We start from the raw sequence: 15417 nt of genomic DNA, 5'->3' as shown, positions 1-15417 counted from the left end.
TGTGTATTAAAGGGACACTGTACCCCAAAATTTTCTTTTGTGATTCAGATTGAGCATGACATTTTAAGCAACTTTCTAATTTACTCCTATTATCAAATATTCTTCATTCTCTTGGTATCTATTTGAAATGCAAGAATGTAAGTTTAGATGCCGGCCCATTTTTGGTGAACAACCTGGGTTGTCCTTGCTGATTGGTGGATAAATTCATCCACCAATAAAAAAGTGCTGTCCATAGTACTGAAAACAAAAAAAAGCTTAGATGCCTTCTTTTTCAAATAATGATAGCAAGAGAACGAAGAAAATTTGATAATAGGAGTAAATTAGAAAGTTGCTTAAAATTGCATGCTCTTTCTGAATTACAAAAGAAAAAATTTGGGTTCAGTGTCCCTTTAACCCTTTCACTAGCTTAGAGATCAGCACAGTGTATTAACCCTTCACTAGCACAGAGAGCTGCACAGTGTGTATTAACCCTTCACTAGCACAGAGAACAGCACATTGCGTATTAACCCTTCACTAGCACAGAGAGCAGCACAGTGTGTATTAATCCTTCACTAGCACAGAGAGCAGCACAGTGTGTATTAACCCTTCACTAGCACAGAGAGCAGCACAGTGTGTATTAACCCTTCACTAGCACAGAGAGCAGCACATTGTGTATTAACCCTTCACTAGCACAGAGAGCAGCACAGTGTGGATTAACCCTTCACTAGCACGGAGAGCTGCACAGTGTGTATTAACCCTTCACTAGCACAGAGAGCAGCACAGTGTGGATTAACCCTTCACTAGCATGGAGAGCTGCACAGTCTGTATTAACCCTTCACTAGCACAGAGAACAGCACATTGCGTATTAACCCTTCACTAGCACAGAAAGCAGTAGTGTGTATTAACCCTTCACTAGCACAGAAAGCAGCACATTGTGTATTAAGCCTTAATTAGCACAGAGAGTAGAACAGTGTATTAACCCTTCAGCAGCACAGTGTGTTTTAACCCCTTCACTAGCACACAGTGCTGTACAATGTGCATTAAGCCCTTCACTAGTCCCTATAGCTACACATCTGTATTAACTCCTTCCCTTGCTTATAGAACTGTACAATGTGTATTAACCCCTTCACTAACATATAGAACTGTACAATGTGTATTAACCCCTTCACTAACATATAGAACTGTACAATGTGTATTAACCCTTCACTTGCACATAGAACTGTACAATCTGTATTAACCCCTTAACTACTCAGACAGCAGTTCATTAGCTGCTCATACACACTGTGCATCTTTCTCGGTGCTAGTGAAAGGGTTAATGCACATTATTATGCCTATTCTTCGCTTTAATTTCTGGAGTGAATAATTACATTGCATTGCTACTGTGCACAGCTCTAAATAAAGCTAATAGAAGCTGAATATCACATTCCTCTTTCTAATTGGCTGCTACATGACATGTGACTCTTTTCTTGGTTTCTGGGAATTGAAGTTCTACAGTTGTCCCCCCTCCTCTTTTTTTAGATGTCACTTCCTGATCTGCTGCATCTTGGTGAGTGTATCAGCATCAGTTATTGTCTGATTGTCTGTCTGTAGGGGAGGAGGACAGAGGGACTCAGCTCTCATATAAGTCACAATTACATTTTTATCATGAAGAAAGAGCCAATGATTGTAAATAAGTTCCCAGTTCAATCTACAAACACATGTCTGAGTATGAGCCTTGCTTTGCTAAGATACATAGTCTAGGTTTGTAACTTCCTTGTTGAGTGAGCCAGAAGCTAATAGATTCTGTACACAGTGTCAGCACAAAAAGCAGAAGGTACCCGCTAGTGCAGATCAGATGCACACTCTTAAGGATCTGTTAGATGTGCTAACAGGCACACTCTAATGTGCTGGTAGACGCAGGCTGGTAGTTTGCAGTGACCCACAGCTCACTGATCCTAGTGTGACGGTATTATACCCACAGTAGCTTCCAATAATGAGAATGTTTGTTTATTAAAATGTTAAGATTAAACTTTGAGAAGATGTTTATCATAATAAAAGATGAGGTATTAACTAAGTAGCAAACAAGAAACGCCTGAGAAAAACGACTAGCTAGCTGAAAACACGTAGAGTGTTTCTATACATATGTCTGATTGAGATTGTCTGAGGAAGGGGAGTTTCCCTGAAAATGTTCACCATATTTAAGCTTGGCTTTGTTGAAAAGGACCAGCGAGTGCTGTTTCTTTGCCTTGTTTATGTTAACCTGTCTGGTGAGAGTGCATTAAAATATATATATATATATATATATATATATATATATATATATATATATATATATATATATATATATATATATATATATATTTGTATGTGTGTGTGTGTATGTATATATATATATAAAATTTCCCTGCCATTATGTCAGTGTTCTCTGCCTTTGCCATTGTTTTTTTGTGATATTAAATGCAAATTATAGTCTATATTTTAAACAACAAATATTACTTTACAGTACAGGTAGCCCTCAGTTTATGCCGGGGTTAGGTTCCAGAAGGAATGGTTGTAAATCGAAACCGTTGTAAATTGAAAGCCAGTTTATAATGTAAGTCAATGGTAAGTGAGGGAGTTAGGTTCCAGGCCCCTCTCAAAATTGACATAAGTAACTCATAATACATTATTTTTAAAGCTTTGAAATGAAGTCTTTAAATGCTAAACAGCATTATAAACAGTATCAAATAATCATACAACACAGAATATAAAATTAAACTAAGTTTAATGAACAAAAACATTTGCTAAAACAGTATTATAACCTAATAAAATAATCACACAACACAGAAAATATAATCAAACTAAGTTTAATGAACAAAAAACATTTGCTAACAGCACCTAATAAAATAATTATACAACAGATTGCATCATCAAACTAAGTTTAATGAACAAAAACGTTTTTTACTTGCATTTTTCTGCAATCAGTTCTCTGCATTGTTAGCATGTTAGATAATATTGGGTCTGCACCTATTCTATGCATTTCAATATGCAGAAATTAATAAGCAGTAAGGCACCCTCACCTCAAGCAGCTGGACAGGAAGATAATAGGGAAGTGACTGCCAGAACATGTTGCTCAATAGGTCTGGTCTGCTCTGTGTACACAGATCAATTTCAGACCTGCTAAGCTTGCATTACTTTGCTGCAACACAAGCGGACAGTGCCACCTATTGACTATTTTAATTAGTGCACTGCTTTTCAATGCATTGCAATAGCAGTCACATGACTAAAAAAAAAGGTTGTTTTTCTGAAACGGCGCAAATTGAATCGGCGTAAACAGAGGGTCACCTATACTGTACTATCTTTCTGAGGGTACTATGTATACAAAAGTATTAAAAAAATATATATATATATATATATAGAGAGAGAGAGAGAGAGAGAGAGAGAGAGAGAGAGATATTTCACTAAAAAACATCTGCACTCACTGAGAGTCTTCCCTGAAACGTCACAATTTCAATAAATTCTCTTTGTATAAGTCCAGTGAGTGCAGATTCCTTATGGTGTATTTACAATTCATGCTTCTGTCCCCTTGGCAAGTTAGATTAAAGGTGAGAGTGCTTTTCCCCTGTCATTATCCCTGACTTGCCGGCTGCCGTCGTGGCTCATACTGGGTTTCTGGCCGCCGTTGTGGTGAAGACAGACCCCTGTGATCTGTCTTGGCGTCCCATGTGGAGAGACGCCGAGACCAGTCTGTCAGCAGCTGCAAATCTCTAGGTGCGTGTGGCCACATGCTGCATAGATTTAAAGGGCCAGTAACTGATTACAGGAACTCCCACCTGAAAGGCACAGGTGTGGGAGTTCCTATAAAAGACTACTTAGTGCTTCATTCTGCACTGAGCTATTGCCTTGGAAGGTGCTTTCCTGGTCCCTGCTCCTCTGCTGTAAGCAACGATCCCTGTTGTATGCTTCTACTGTTGCTGAGACCAAAGACCTCTGCTAACATACTTGGGTATGCTTATACTACTGCTGAGACCAAATACCCCTGTTGTATGCTTCTACTGTTGCTGAGACCAAAGACCTCTGCTAACATACTTGGGTATGCTTATACTACTGCTGAGACCAAATACCCCTGTTGTATGCTTCTACTGTTGCTGAGACCAAAGACCTCTGCTAACATACTTGGGTATGCTTATACTACTGCTGAGACCAAATACCCCTGTTGTATGCTTCTACTGTTGCTGAGACCAAAGACCTCTGCTAACATACTTGGGTATGCTTATACTACTGCTGAGACCAAATACCCCTGTTTTATGCTTCTACTTCTGCTGAGACCAAAGACCTCTGCTAACATACTTGGGTATGCTTATACTACTGCTGAGACCAAATACTCCTGTTGTATGCTTCTACTGCTGCTGAGACCAAAGACCTCTGCTGACATACTTCGGTATGCTTATACTGCAGCTGAGACCAAAGACCCCTGTTATTTGCTTATTCTTCAACTGTAACTTGTACATACTTACATATGCTATTTTGTTCCTGGACATTTCACAATATTTCTCACCAACAGTACTCGCTGAGTTCTGTGCTTGTTGAGAGACTTGTGTTTAAAATTGCATTGTAAGATTTTTTTCTGGTACAGTTCTGTTCTCTTAGTTGATTAATCTGTTTCTGCATATAATTTCTTCAGTAAAGGTTACTCTAGAAAGACTTTCTTGTTTGGGGTTGTTATTCCTGCATACTGAGTTTCAGACACCTCCCCCCCACACCACATTACATCCCGTGTGTGAGTGTGTATGTATATATGTGTGTATGTGTATATGTGTGTGTATATATATATATATATATATATATATATAAAATCCATTATAGAAGAGGACTGCACTCACTGGATTTGGTCTGAGGAAGGGGTCTGCGTACCCCGAAACGTCACCTTAATAAAAAAATTTATTTTATATACCAAATCCAGTGAGTGCAGTCCTCTTCTATAATGGATTATTGATATACCATACCTGACTTGGCACCCTGGTTGATGTCCCTATTGCATTGTGAGTGCAGACACACATGGAAGTTATATATATATAATATTAAAAAATAGGCACTCACCAAACTAATTATGCCTCCAACCAAGGTGCAAAAAAGTTAATATATAATAAAATGCACTCTCTGGGTTTAACAGACAAACAATCTTTACTCGCGTGACGTTTCGGGATATTCACCCCTTCCTCAGACAAAATATTAGTGAACAAACTTATACATGTGTCAAAGCTCCGCCCCTCAAATGTTGCTTGGTTACAAGATCAAAATAAACAAACAAATAGCATGATCATTATCCACAAACATATATGATCACATACAAAATTGTTGCAATAATAAATCAAAATCATGTACGGTATTCCATGAATACACTATGTCATACGTGGGCTATATATCCTAAAATCATCATCTTTATAATCCTATAATGTGTCGTCACATAAACCCATATCTTTAACAATAAATAGTGTGGTGTATCATGTGTAACATTGTGAATCCAGTGTAACTAATGTATAAAAGGATAGGATAGCAATACCATAACGTAACGTTAACTCCATCAAACGTTGCAAACTTACAAACATCTCTATCAAACTAACTGTACCTTACTGGCGTTCTACACCGCTGCATTTTCATGGTCTAACATGGAAGCTTAGGGAAGACAGTACACAGAACACTCTCAGCCGTGGGCGTGTACCATAGTAGCCATCCTATTGGTTGCTAGAGGACAGCGTGTCATCAAGTGTGTAAACAAACTGGCTTAGTGCTGAATATTGAAAAATACATTATATCATCATGTTCCTTATAATCTATAGTTATTCAAATACATTTCCATAGTGCATTCAAATCGTATAATATCTCCTATTTCAGACATACAATCAAAATATAATCATACAGTAGATAGTGCATATTAACTGTATCTCTTGGAGGTAAAGTCAAGAATAATATAAATCCAGCCTTTATTTTCGATTGGTGACACAAGATGCACACCCTCTATTTGAGTCTAAGATCAATCACAACTTGAGTCTAGATGAAAGAAGAGCTATGGAAGACTTGGCACGCCCACGGCTGAGAGCGTTCTGTGTACTGTCTTCCCTAAGCATCCATGTTAGACAGTGAAAATGCAGCGGTGTAGAATGCCAGTAAGGTACCGTAAGTTTGATAGAGATGTTTGTAAGTTTGCAACGTTTGCTGGAGACTAAAGTTAACGTTACGTTATGGTATTGCTATCCTATCCTTTTATACATTAGCTACACTGGATTCACAATGTTACACATGATACACCACACTATTTATTGTTAAAGATATGGGTTTATGTGACGACACATTATAGGATTATAAAGATGGTGATTTTAGGATATATAGTGCACTTATGTCAGTGTATTCATGGAATACCATGCATGATTTTGATTTGTTATTGCAACGGTTTTGTATGTGATCTTATGTTTGTGGATAATGATAATCCTATTTTGTTTGTTTATTTTGATCTTGTAACCAAGCATCTATATTGTATTACAATTGATTGGCTGCACATTTGTGGGGCGGGATTTTGACACATGTATAAGTTTGTTCACTAATATTTTGTCTGAGGAAGGGGTGAATACCCTGAAACGTCACGCGAGTAAAGATTGTATGTTTGTTAAACCCAGAGAGTGCATTTTTTCTTGGATTTATTATATATATATATATATATATATATATATATATATATATATACACATAAATACATACATGCAGTGTGTGTGTGTGTATATATATATATATATATATATATATACAGTGTGTATATACAGTCGTATACAAAAGTTTAGGCACCCCTGACAATTTCCATGATTTTCATTTATAAATACAGGGAGACCTCAGTTTACGCCGGGGTTAGGTTAAAGAATAAATGGTTGTAAATCGAAACCGTTGTAAATTGAAACCCAGTTTATAATGTAAGTCAAGGAGTTAGGTTCCAGGCCCCTCTCAAAATTGTCATGAGTAACACCTAATACATTATTTTTAAAGCTTTGAAATGAAGACTTTAAATGCTAAATAGCATTATAAACCTAATAAAATAACATAGAATACATAATTAAACTAAGTTAAATGAACAAAAACATTTGCTAAACAGCATTATAAACCTAATAAAATAATCACACAACACAGACTTCACTTGCATTTTTCTGCAAACAGTTCTTTCTATGCATTCCAATCTGGACTGATTTATAGACAGAAAGTTCTTGTTCCTTTGAAATCTGCTCGATAGCTCAGGTCTGGTTAAACTGATTAATTTCAGCTTGCTTGGCTTTGCTGCAACACAAGCGGACAGCTCCACCTACTGGCTATTTTAATAAATGCACTGCTTCTCAATGCTTTTCAATAGCAGTCACATGACTGGAAAAAAAGGTTGTAAATTGAACCGTTGTAAAACGAGGGCCACCTTTGTAATTGGGTGTTTGGATCAGCAATTTCATTTTGATCTATCAAATAACTGAAGGACACAGTATCAGTAGTGAAATGAGGTTTATTTGGATTAACAGAAAATGTGCAATAGGCATCAAAGCGAAATTAGACAGGTGCAAAAATGTGGGCACCCCAACAGAAATATTGCAATAATATTTGGTAGAGCCTCCTTTAGCAGAAATAACAGCCTCTAGACGCTTCCTATAGCCTGTAATGAGTGTCTGGATTCTGGATGAACGCATTTTTGACCATTCCTCCTTGCAAAACATCTCCAGTTCAGTTAGGTTTGATGGTTGCCAAACATGGTCAGCCCGCTTCAAATCGCTAAACAGATTTTCAATGATATTCAGGTCTGGGGACTGGGATTGCCATTCCAGAACATTGAACTTGTTCCGCTGCATAAATGCCAGAGTAGATTTTGAGCAGTGTTTTGGGTCGTTATCTTGTTGAAATATCCAGCTTCGGCGTAACTTCAACTTTGTGACTGATTCCTCAACATTATTCTCAAGTATCTGCTGATATTGAGTGGAATCCATGCGACCCTTTACTTTAACAAGATTCCCAGTACCGGCATTGGCCACACAGCCCCACAGCATGATGGAACATCCACCAAATTTTACTGTGGCTAGCAAGTGTTTGTCTTGAAACGCTGGGTTATTTTGCCACCATGCATAACGCCCCTTGTTATGATCAAATAACAATCTTTGTTTCACTAGTCCACAGCACCTTCTTTCAAAATGAAGCTGGCTTGTCCAAATGTGCGTTTGAATACCTCAAGCTACTCTGTTTGTGGCGTGTGTGCAGAAAAGGCTTCTTCCGCATCACTCTCCCATACGCTGAATTGTTGAACTATGCACAGTGACACCATCTGCAGCAAGCTGATGTTGTAGGTCTTTGGAGGTGATCTGTGGGCTGTTTTTGACCATCCTCACCATCCTTTGCCTTTGCTTCTCCAATATTTTACTTCTGGCCTTAACAAGAACTGTGCCTGTGGTCTTCCATTTCCTCACTATGTTCCTCACAGTGGACACTGACAGCTTAAATCTCTGCAATAGCTTTTTGTAGCCTTCCCCTAAACCATAATGTTGAACAATCTTTGTTTTAAGCTAATTTGAGAGTTGTTTTGAGGCCCCCATGTTGCCACTCTTCAGAGGAGAGTCAAAGAGAACAACAACTTGCAATTGGCCACCTTAAATACCTTTTCTTATGATTGGATGCACCTGTCTATGAAGTTCAAGGCTTAATGGGCTCACCAAACAAATTGTGTGTTCCAAACTAAAAGGGATCAAACTAAAAAAGGATCAAATACATAAGGATATTTGAGTTATTTCAGGAGTTATTCAGGGTTATTCAGTAGTAAATAATACTTATATTTTTCTTATTGTTAAAGTGTTGCATAGTTTAAAATGTCTCAGATACAGTGCAATGGGTGTTTTGCACTTTTTAATCGTTCTACTATTTGGAGATTTAGGGGCTGTCCTGTTTGTAAGCAGTTTTCCCTGTTAAGGGAGGAAATAGCTAAACTTCAAGCTAAGGTAAGTAACATACCTGTTACCTCTACAAAGCTGCCTCAGAAAGAAGCCCCTCTACCCCAGAGATCAGCAAGGAGAGGCAGATGGATCACTGTAGGCTCTGGAAGAATTAGAACAGTAGACCAGAAGCATTGCCCACAACCTCTGCCATTGCAAAACTCCTATGCTGCTCTTGCCGAATACACTTGTGATGAGGAGATTGCTGTTTCTGAGCCCTCTGAAGCTGTAACAGGTCATTTAAATCTATTGGCACCTGATTCTCCAGGTAACATAACACAGGAAAGAACTGCAGATGTGTTTTTGAGAAAAAGACTGTTAGTGGGTGACTCTATTTTGAGGAATGTGTATTTAGGTGAAAGTAAAGGAGAAACAAGGGAGGTTAGATGTCTTCCAGGAGCTACTGCTCACAGGGATAAGAATCGTATTTTGAGAATTGTTAAGGCAGCAGGAAAGGGAAGTGAGTTAGATGTGATTGTTCATTTAGGAACAAATGATCTGGCTAGTAATCATGTTGCTGCTGTTCAGAAAGAGTTTTGTGACCTAGGTAATCATTTAGAGACTGTGGCATCAACTCTATCATTTTCTGCTATTTTACCTGTGTATGACCAGGAAGCAGGAAAGATGGAGCGGATAACAACATTTAATTCTTGGTTAGATAAGTGGTGCAGGGAACGAGGATTTGGTTTTATTGGCCATTATAGCTCTGTTTGGAAAGATACTAGGTTATTTAGGAGAGATGGCTTGCATTTGGATGCTAAAGGAACAGAGTATCTGGGAGAGGAGTTCAAATACTTTATTAGAAATCATTTAAACTAATAAAGGGGGGTAGCATTAATATATCCACCTGCCCCCCACAGCATGCCAAAACTGTTAGTCCAAGTAACAATTCTAGAAATTCTAGTAGAAAAATTCTTTGTGCCATGAGCACAAATGCTCGCAGCTTAGGAAATAAATTACCTGAACTCATTTCAATAATGACTAGGGACAACTTGGATTTAGTAGCTATAACAGAAACATGGTACAATGATTTGCATGACTGGGACATAGTCATACCTGGATACAGGATATTTAAAAAGAACAGAGTAGGAAAGAAAGGTGGAGGAGTTGCTTTGTATGTAAATGAAAATATAAAGGTTACTGAAATTGTAGGAACAAATGATGAGGTGGAAAGTATTTGGGTGACTTTGGAAATTGGAGATAAAAATGTTTTTAGAATAGGGGTTGTATATAGGCCTCCATTGCAGGATGAAAAACTGGACAATCTGTTATTAGATGAAATAACCAAAATGACCATGAAGGGTAAGGTTATAGTACTGGGGGACTTTAATTTGCCAGATATAGACTGGAAGATTCCTTCTGCTAGATCGGCTAGAAGCAGGTATATTCTTGAATCTCTGCTAGGGGAATCACTTGAACAATTAGTCAAGGAACCAACTCGTAAGGAAGCTATATTAGATCTAATACTTACAAACAGTGATACAGTTTCAGATGTGTCTGTAGGTGAGAACTTAGGATCCAGTGATCATCAATCTGTTTGGTTTAGTATTCATGTTCAGGAACTGTCCACCCAGACTAAAACAAAAGTTTTAGACTTTAGGACGGCAGATTTTTCATTAATGGGAGAATACCTAAAAAACTATTTAAAGGGGAAAACTCTTATTACAGGGGTTCAAGGGGTGCCATTTTAGATGCAACCGCACACTGTATTAGACATGTCTGTAAAAGTAAAAGAAAGCGGAAACCAATTTGGTTTTCCAAAGAAGTAGCACATGCTGTAAAGACAAAAAAGATAGCTTATAAAAATTACAGACACACACAAGCAGATGATGATATGAAAATATGGAGACTCCAACAAAAAAAGACTAAGCAGTTAATTAGGAAGGTTAAAGCTCATGCAGAAGAGCAGATAGCACAGTCAGTAAAACATGGGGACAAAACATTCTTTAGATATATCAGTGAAAGAAGAAAAAATAAGGTAGGAATAGTAAAATTGAAATCAGTTGATGGTAGAATAATAGAAGGAGATAAGCAGATTGCAGACTGTCTCAATGATTACTTCTGTTTTCACTAAAGATTGTGAAGATACAATGTCTACATTAAGGGATGCTACGCAAAATAGAAACAAGCTTAACAGTAATCTTTTTACAGAGGATGAGGTTTTGTTAGCATTATCAAAAATAAATGTTACAAAGGCAGTGGGTCCTGATAATATTCATCCAAGGGTTTTAAAAGAACTTCGATCAGTGCTAACTGTCCCATTAACTGATCTGTTTAATCAGTCACTATTAACAGGAGCTGTCCCAGATGACTGGAGAATAGCAAATGTAATACCTCTTCATAAAAAGGGCAGTAGAGAAGAATCTGGCAACTACAGGCCAGTTAGTTTAACTTCAGTAGTAGGGAAATTAATGGAAAGCCTCTTAAAAGAAAGAATTATGACTTACATAAAGACAAACAATTTAGAGGACCAAAATCAGCATGGTTTTACTTCAGGGAGATCATGTCAGACTAATCTAATTGACTTCTTTGATTATGTAACAAAAGTATTAGACAAGGGAGGAGCAGTTGATGTAGCATATCTAGATTTCAGCAAAGCATTTGACACCGTCCCACACAATAAACTTATTCACAAACTATATCTCCTTGGTCTAGATTCAAAAATTGTGAACTGGGTGGAATGCTGGCTTAAGGACAGAAAACAAAGTGTCTTAGTAAATGGAGTTCATTCAGCAGAGGGGGCTGTTACTAGTGGTGTTCCTCAGGGGTCAGTTCTGGGGCCTGTTTTGTTTAACATATTTATCTGCGATATCAGCAAAGGGCTACAGGGGAAAGTATGTCTCTTTGCAGATGATACAAAAATTTGCAACAGAGTGGATGTTCCAGGGGGGGTAGACAAAATGAGAAGTGATATACAACAATTGGAGGATTGGACAAACGACTGGGATCTCAAGTTTAACACAGTGTAAAATAATGCATTTAGGGAAGAAAAATCCAAATGTTAATTACAGACTCAATGACACTTTACTGACTGTTACAGACGAGGAACAGGACTTGGGAATTATTATTTCAGATGATTTAAAACTTAGTAAACAATGTAGTAATGCAGCGAGTAAGGCTAGCAGAATGCTTGGATGTATTGGTAGAGGTATTTGCAGCAGAAATAGTAAGGTTCTTATGCCACTTTATAGATCATTAGTTAGGTCTTATCTGGAGTATTGTGTGCAGTTCTGGAGGCCATATCTTCAGAAGGATATTAACAAACTTGAATCTGTGCAAAGGAGGGCTACCAAAATGGTACATGATCTAAAAAATAAAACTTACCAGGATAGGCTCAATGACCTAAATATGTATAGCTTAGAGGAGAGAAGGGAAAGAGGTGATACGATAGCAACTTTCAAGTACATTAAAGGGTTTAGTAAAACTGAGGCTGTGGGTATTTTACATAAAATGGAAAATTCAAGAACAAGGGGTCATGAGCTCAAGCTAAAGGGTAGTAGATTCAGGAGTAATTTGAGGAAGCACTTCTTTACAGAAAGAGTGATTGATTTATGGAATAAACTTCCTCAAGAGGTAGTAGCAACAAACACTGTGGGGGACTTTAAAAATGCATGGGACAAGCATAGGGCTATCCTACGAACTAGATAAGTTTATACTGTTAGGTAAGGTCAGGCAGACTTGCTGGGCCTATGGCTCTTATCTGCCGTCAATATCTATGTTTCTATGTTTCTAATTAATCAGTGCTAGGTAGTTACAGGTATTCAAATCAACAAAATGACAGGGTTGCCCAAATTTATGCACCTGACTAATTTCGTTTTGATGCATATTGCACATTTTCTGTTAATCCAATAAACCTCATTTCACTACTGAAATATTACTGTGTCCTTCAGTTATTTGATAGATCAAAATGAAATTACTGATCCAAACACCCAATTGTTATAAATGAAATATATATATAAATGATGTATGTTAAATAGACTTATTTATTTATTATAAAAAGATAAATATATATTTTTTTATTTACAGACAAATATTATTACCAAGATGCCGGACTGCTTTGTGAATGGGTGCCCAAGTACTAATAGAAAAGGCAAATCGAATCCTGCAGTTTCTCTTCACGTTTTCCCTAAAAGTGTTGACCGGATTAGACAATGGGTGAAACAAACTAAACAATATGAAGACAAATTAGAAGAAGTGGTTAAATTGATATTTGAAACCAACAAGGGTCACAGACATCGTATGTGTTCTTTGCATTTTACAGAGGATTCCTACTACACCCATGGTGTAAGGAAGTATTTGAAAGATGATGCGGTTCCCACAAGATTTTTTCACTTTGCACTATCAACTCCATTTCCTTCAACCACCAAGAGATCAATTCTTTCTCAATTTCATAAACCGTCAACCTCAATGAAAGCTCCTGATGTACCGGCTACTTCTACGACAATTCAGGAAGATGTTCCTATAAAGAAAATTAAACTATCTCCAATACTACCAACTATAAGACCAAAAGTGATGACGCCTGCAGAAATATCTAATTTACAAGTACTACAAATGTCTCATATAAGCAGTACTCCTATACTAAAAGTAATTGAAAAATGCTATGTGTGTGGACGTTGTTCAAGCAAACAGATGATTGATACAAGTACAATGACAGAGTTGAAGATTACAGAGGACAAGTCTACAGATTTTGACCGATTTTATTCAACACTCACAGCCAAAATACAAACTGGTAAAATGTTAGGTTTAAAAAATAAATCCACAAGTACATCCGACTTTCTAAAAAAATCAGATAAGTATACATGGACTATGGGTGATGTAAGTTTAGATCCTCATCTGAGTATTTCTACAATTGATATAAAATCACTCCATAAACAGAGCACCAGCAGTACAGATAGACGCACAACTTCCACATCATCTGTGATAGCAATAGATCAAGAATCTTCAATAGATAAAGGAATCAAGATAGCCGAAGAAAGTGATATTTCATTAATCAAAAATATTGAAAAGGATCCACATGATCCCAGTTTCATTACAGACACAACAGCAGAATCTGAGGAAGACTTTTCGGAAGTTGAAGAAGCTACCCCAGAAGGTATGGTAATATATTGTCTCTGAATCTTGCCTTGATGAACTGCTAAAATTAATATCTTGCAGGTCACAAACCATCTTGTTCAGTACCATTCTTGACCTTACAGAAACATTCTGTTAGTACAGTGATTATTATATCTGGGGAATGTGAGGATGGACATTCTAGCACATTATGGCAAAGTCCACTAACAATAGGATAGATGCCCACAGGGAACATTCTTTATTCATCTATTCTTTTCAGTGGTAACCTATATAAATGATCTAGCAAAATACCTGGGTTTACAGTCATTAGTAAACAGTCTTACTACAACTATCAATTACCTTTTTCCAACAATAGATAAATACCTGAAAATAGAAAACAATTCTACAATTTCCATCACAGTTACGGGTAATGGTCATTTTACAATATAACAAGCAACAGTCCAAACACAGTAAAGCACAATAACGCAGTGGTAGTGCAAATCTGTGGGGGGTTCCACACCAATCCCAAAAAAAAATATATGAAATTCCAAAAAGAACAGCAACACTCACCAATTTAGCAAATATGCAGGTTTTTTGGGACACCAAAGTGAAAAAACAACGTTTCGGATCTCTAGTCTTTAGTCATGTCTGACATGACTAAGGACTAGAGGTCCGAAACGTTGTCGTTTTTTCACTTTGGTGTCCCATTACACCTGCATATTTGTAAATTGGTGAGTGCTGCTGTTCTTTTTGGACTTACACTATAAGAAAACCAGTCCCACTGCTGGCTACATGTGATTGGTTACGATTTCTTGTTCTCAGGTTTTCCAGTGGTTGTACCGGAGCGGTTAGAGATTAAGAAAGATGAGCCTGACATGGAATATAATGGGACCACAATAAAGCGTGACAATGGTACATTTACTGTTGATGGTGAGAGTCTTCTAATCTCATTTATAGATTCAAATGTGACTGGAATATACTTGTTCTTTTTATATAATACTCATATGCTAAATCACTTGAAAGTGATGCAGCATAACTGTAAAAAGCAGACATGAAAATATCACCTGATAATCTCTATGTAAAAAGGGAAGATATTTTACCTCACAATTTCTTCAGCTCCCCAGAGTAAGTGCTGTACAAACAGTTATACTTCAGCTGATGTCCAACTGCAAGTTAAAAAACAAACAAAAAAACAATAGCCAATCAGCAGTGCTGAGGTCATTTTGTGCTTTGCTGTGATCTCATGAGATTTTAATTAAATCTCATGATATTTCATAGTAAACTTCCTTAAACTGAATAGGTAAATACACATGCCAGATGCACGCTCCCTTGCCAGTCTTGGGACAAGCATCCTTATTGGCTGCGTAAAGTCTCTTTACAGTAGGGTGTGAATACTTAGGAATTTTGAAGTAAAATATCTTCCTATTTT

At 37.3% G+C, this 15417-nt stretch overlaps 1 protein-coding gene across 1 annotated transcript in view; it reads left to right on the top strand.

Moving 5' to 3' along the window:
* The window catches only part of LOC128659927 (uncharacterized), a 150279-nt gene that overhangs the window by 18094 nt on the left and 116768 nt on the right, over positions 1-15417 (top strand). Inside the window, exons 2-3 of the mRNA XM_053713513.1 lie at positions 12966-14031; positions 14811-14918. Of these exons, the coding sequence (XP_053569488.1) occupies positions 12984-14031; positions 14811-14918 (1156 nt within the window). The 5' untranslated portion in view covers positions 12966-12983. The remainder of the gene's footprint in view (positions 1-12965; positions 14032-14810; positions 14919-15417) is intronic.

The sequence above is a fragment of the Bombina bombina genome, chromosome 5, assembly GCF_027579735.1.
Source record: "Bombina bombina isolate aBomBom1 chromosome 5, aBomBom1.pri, whole genome shotgun sequence".
Classification (NCBI taxonomy): Eukaryota; Metazoa; Chordata; class Amphibia; order Anura; family Bombinatoridae; genus Bombina; species Bombina bombina.
The sequence above is the reverse complement of the archived record's forward strand: the minus strand, read 5'-3'. Positions and strand labels throughout refer to the sequence as shown.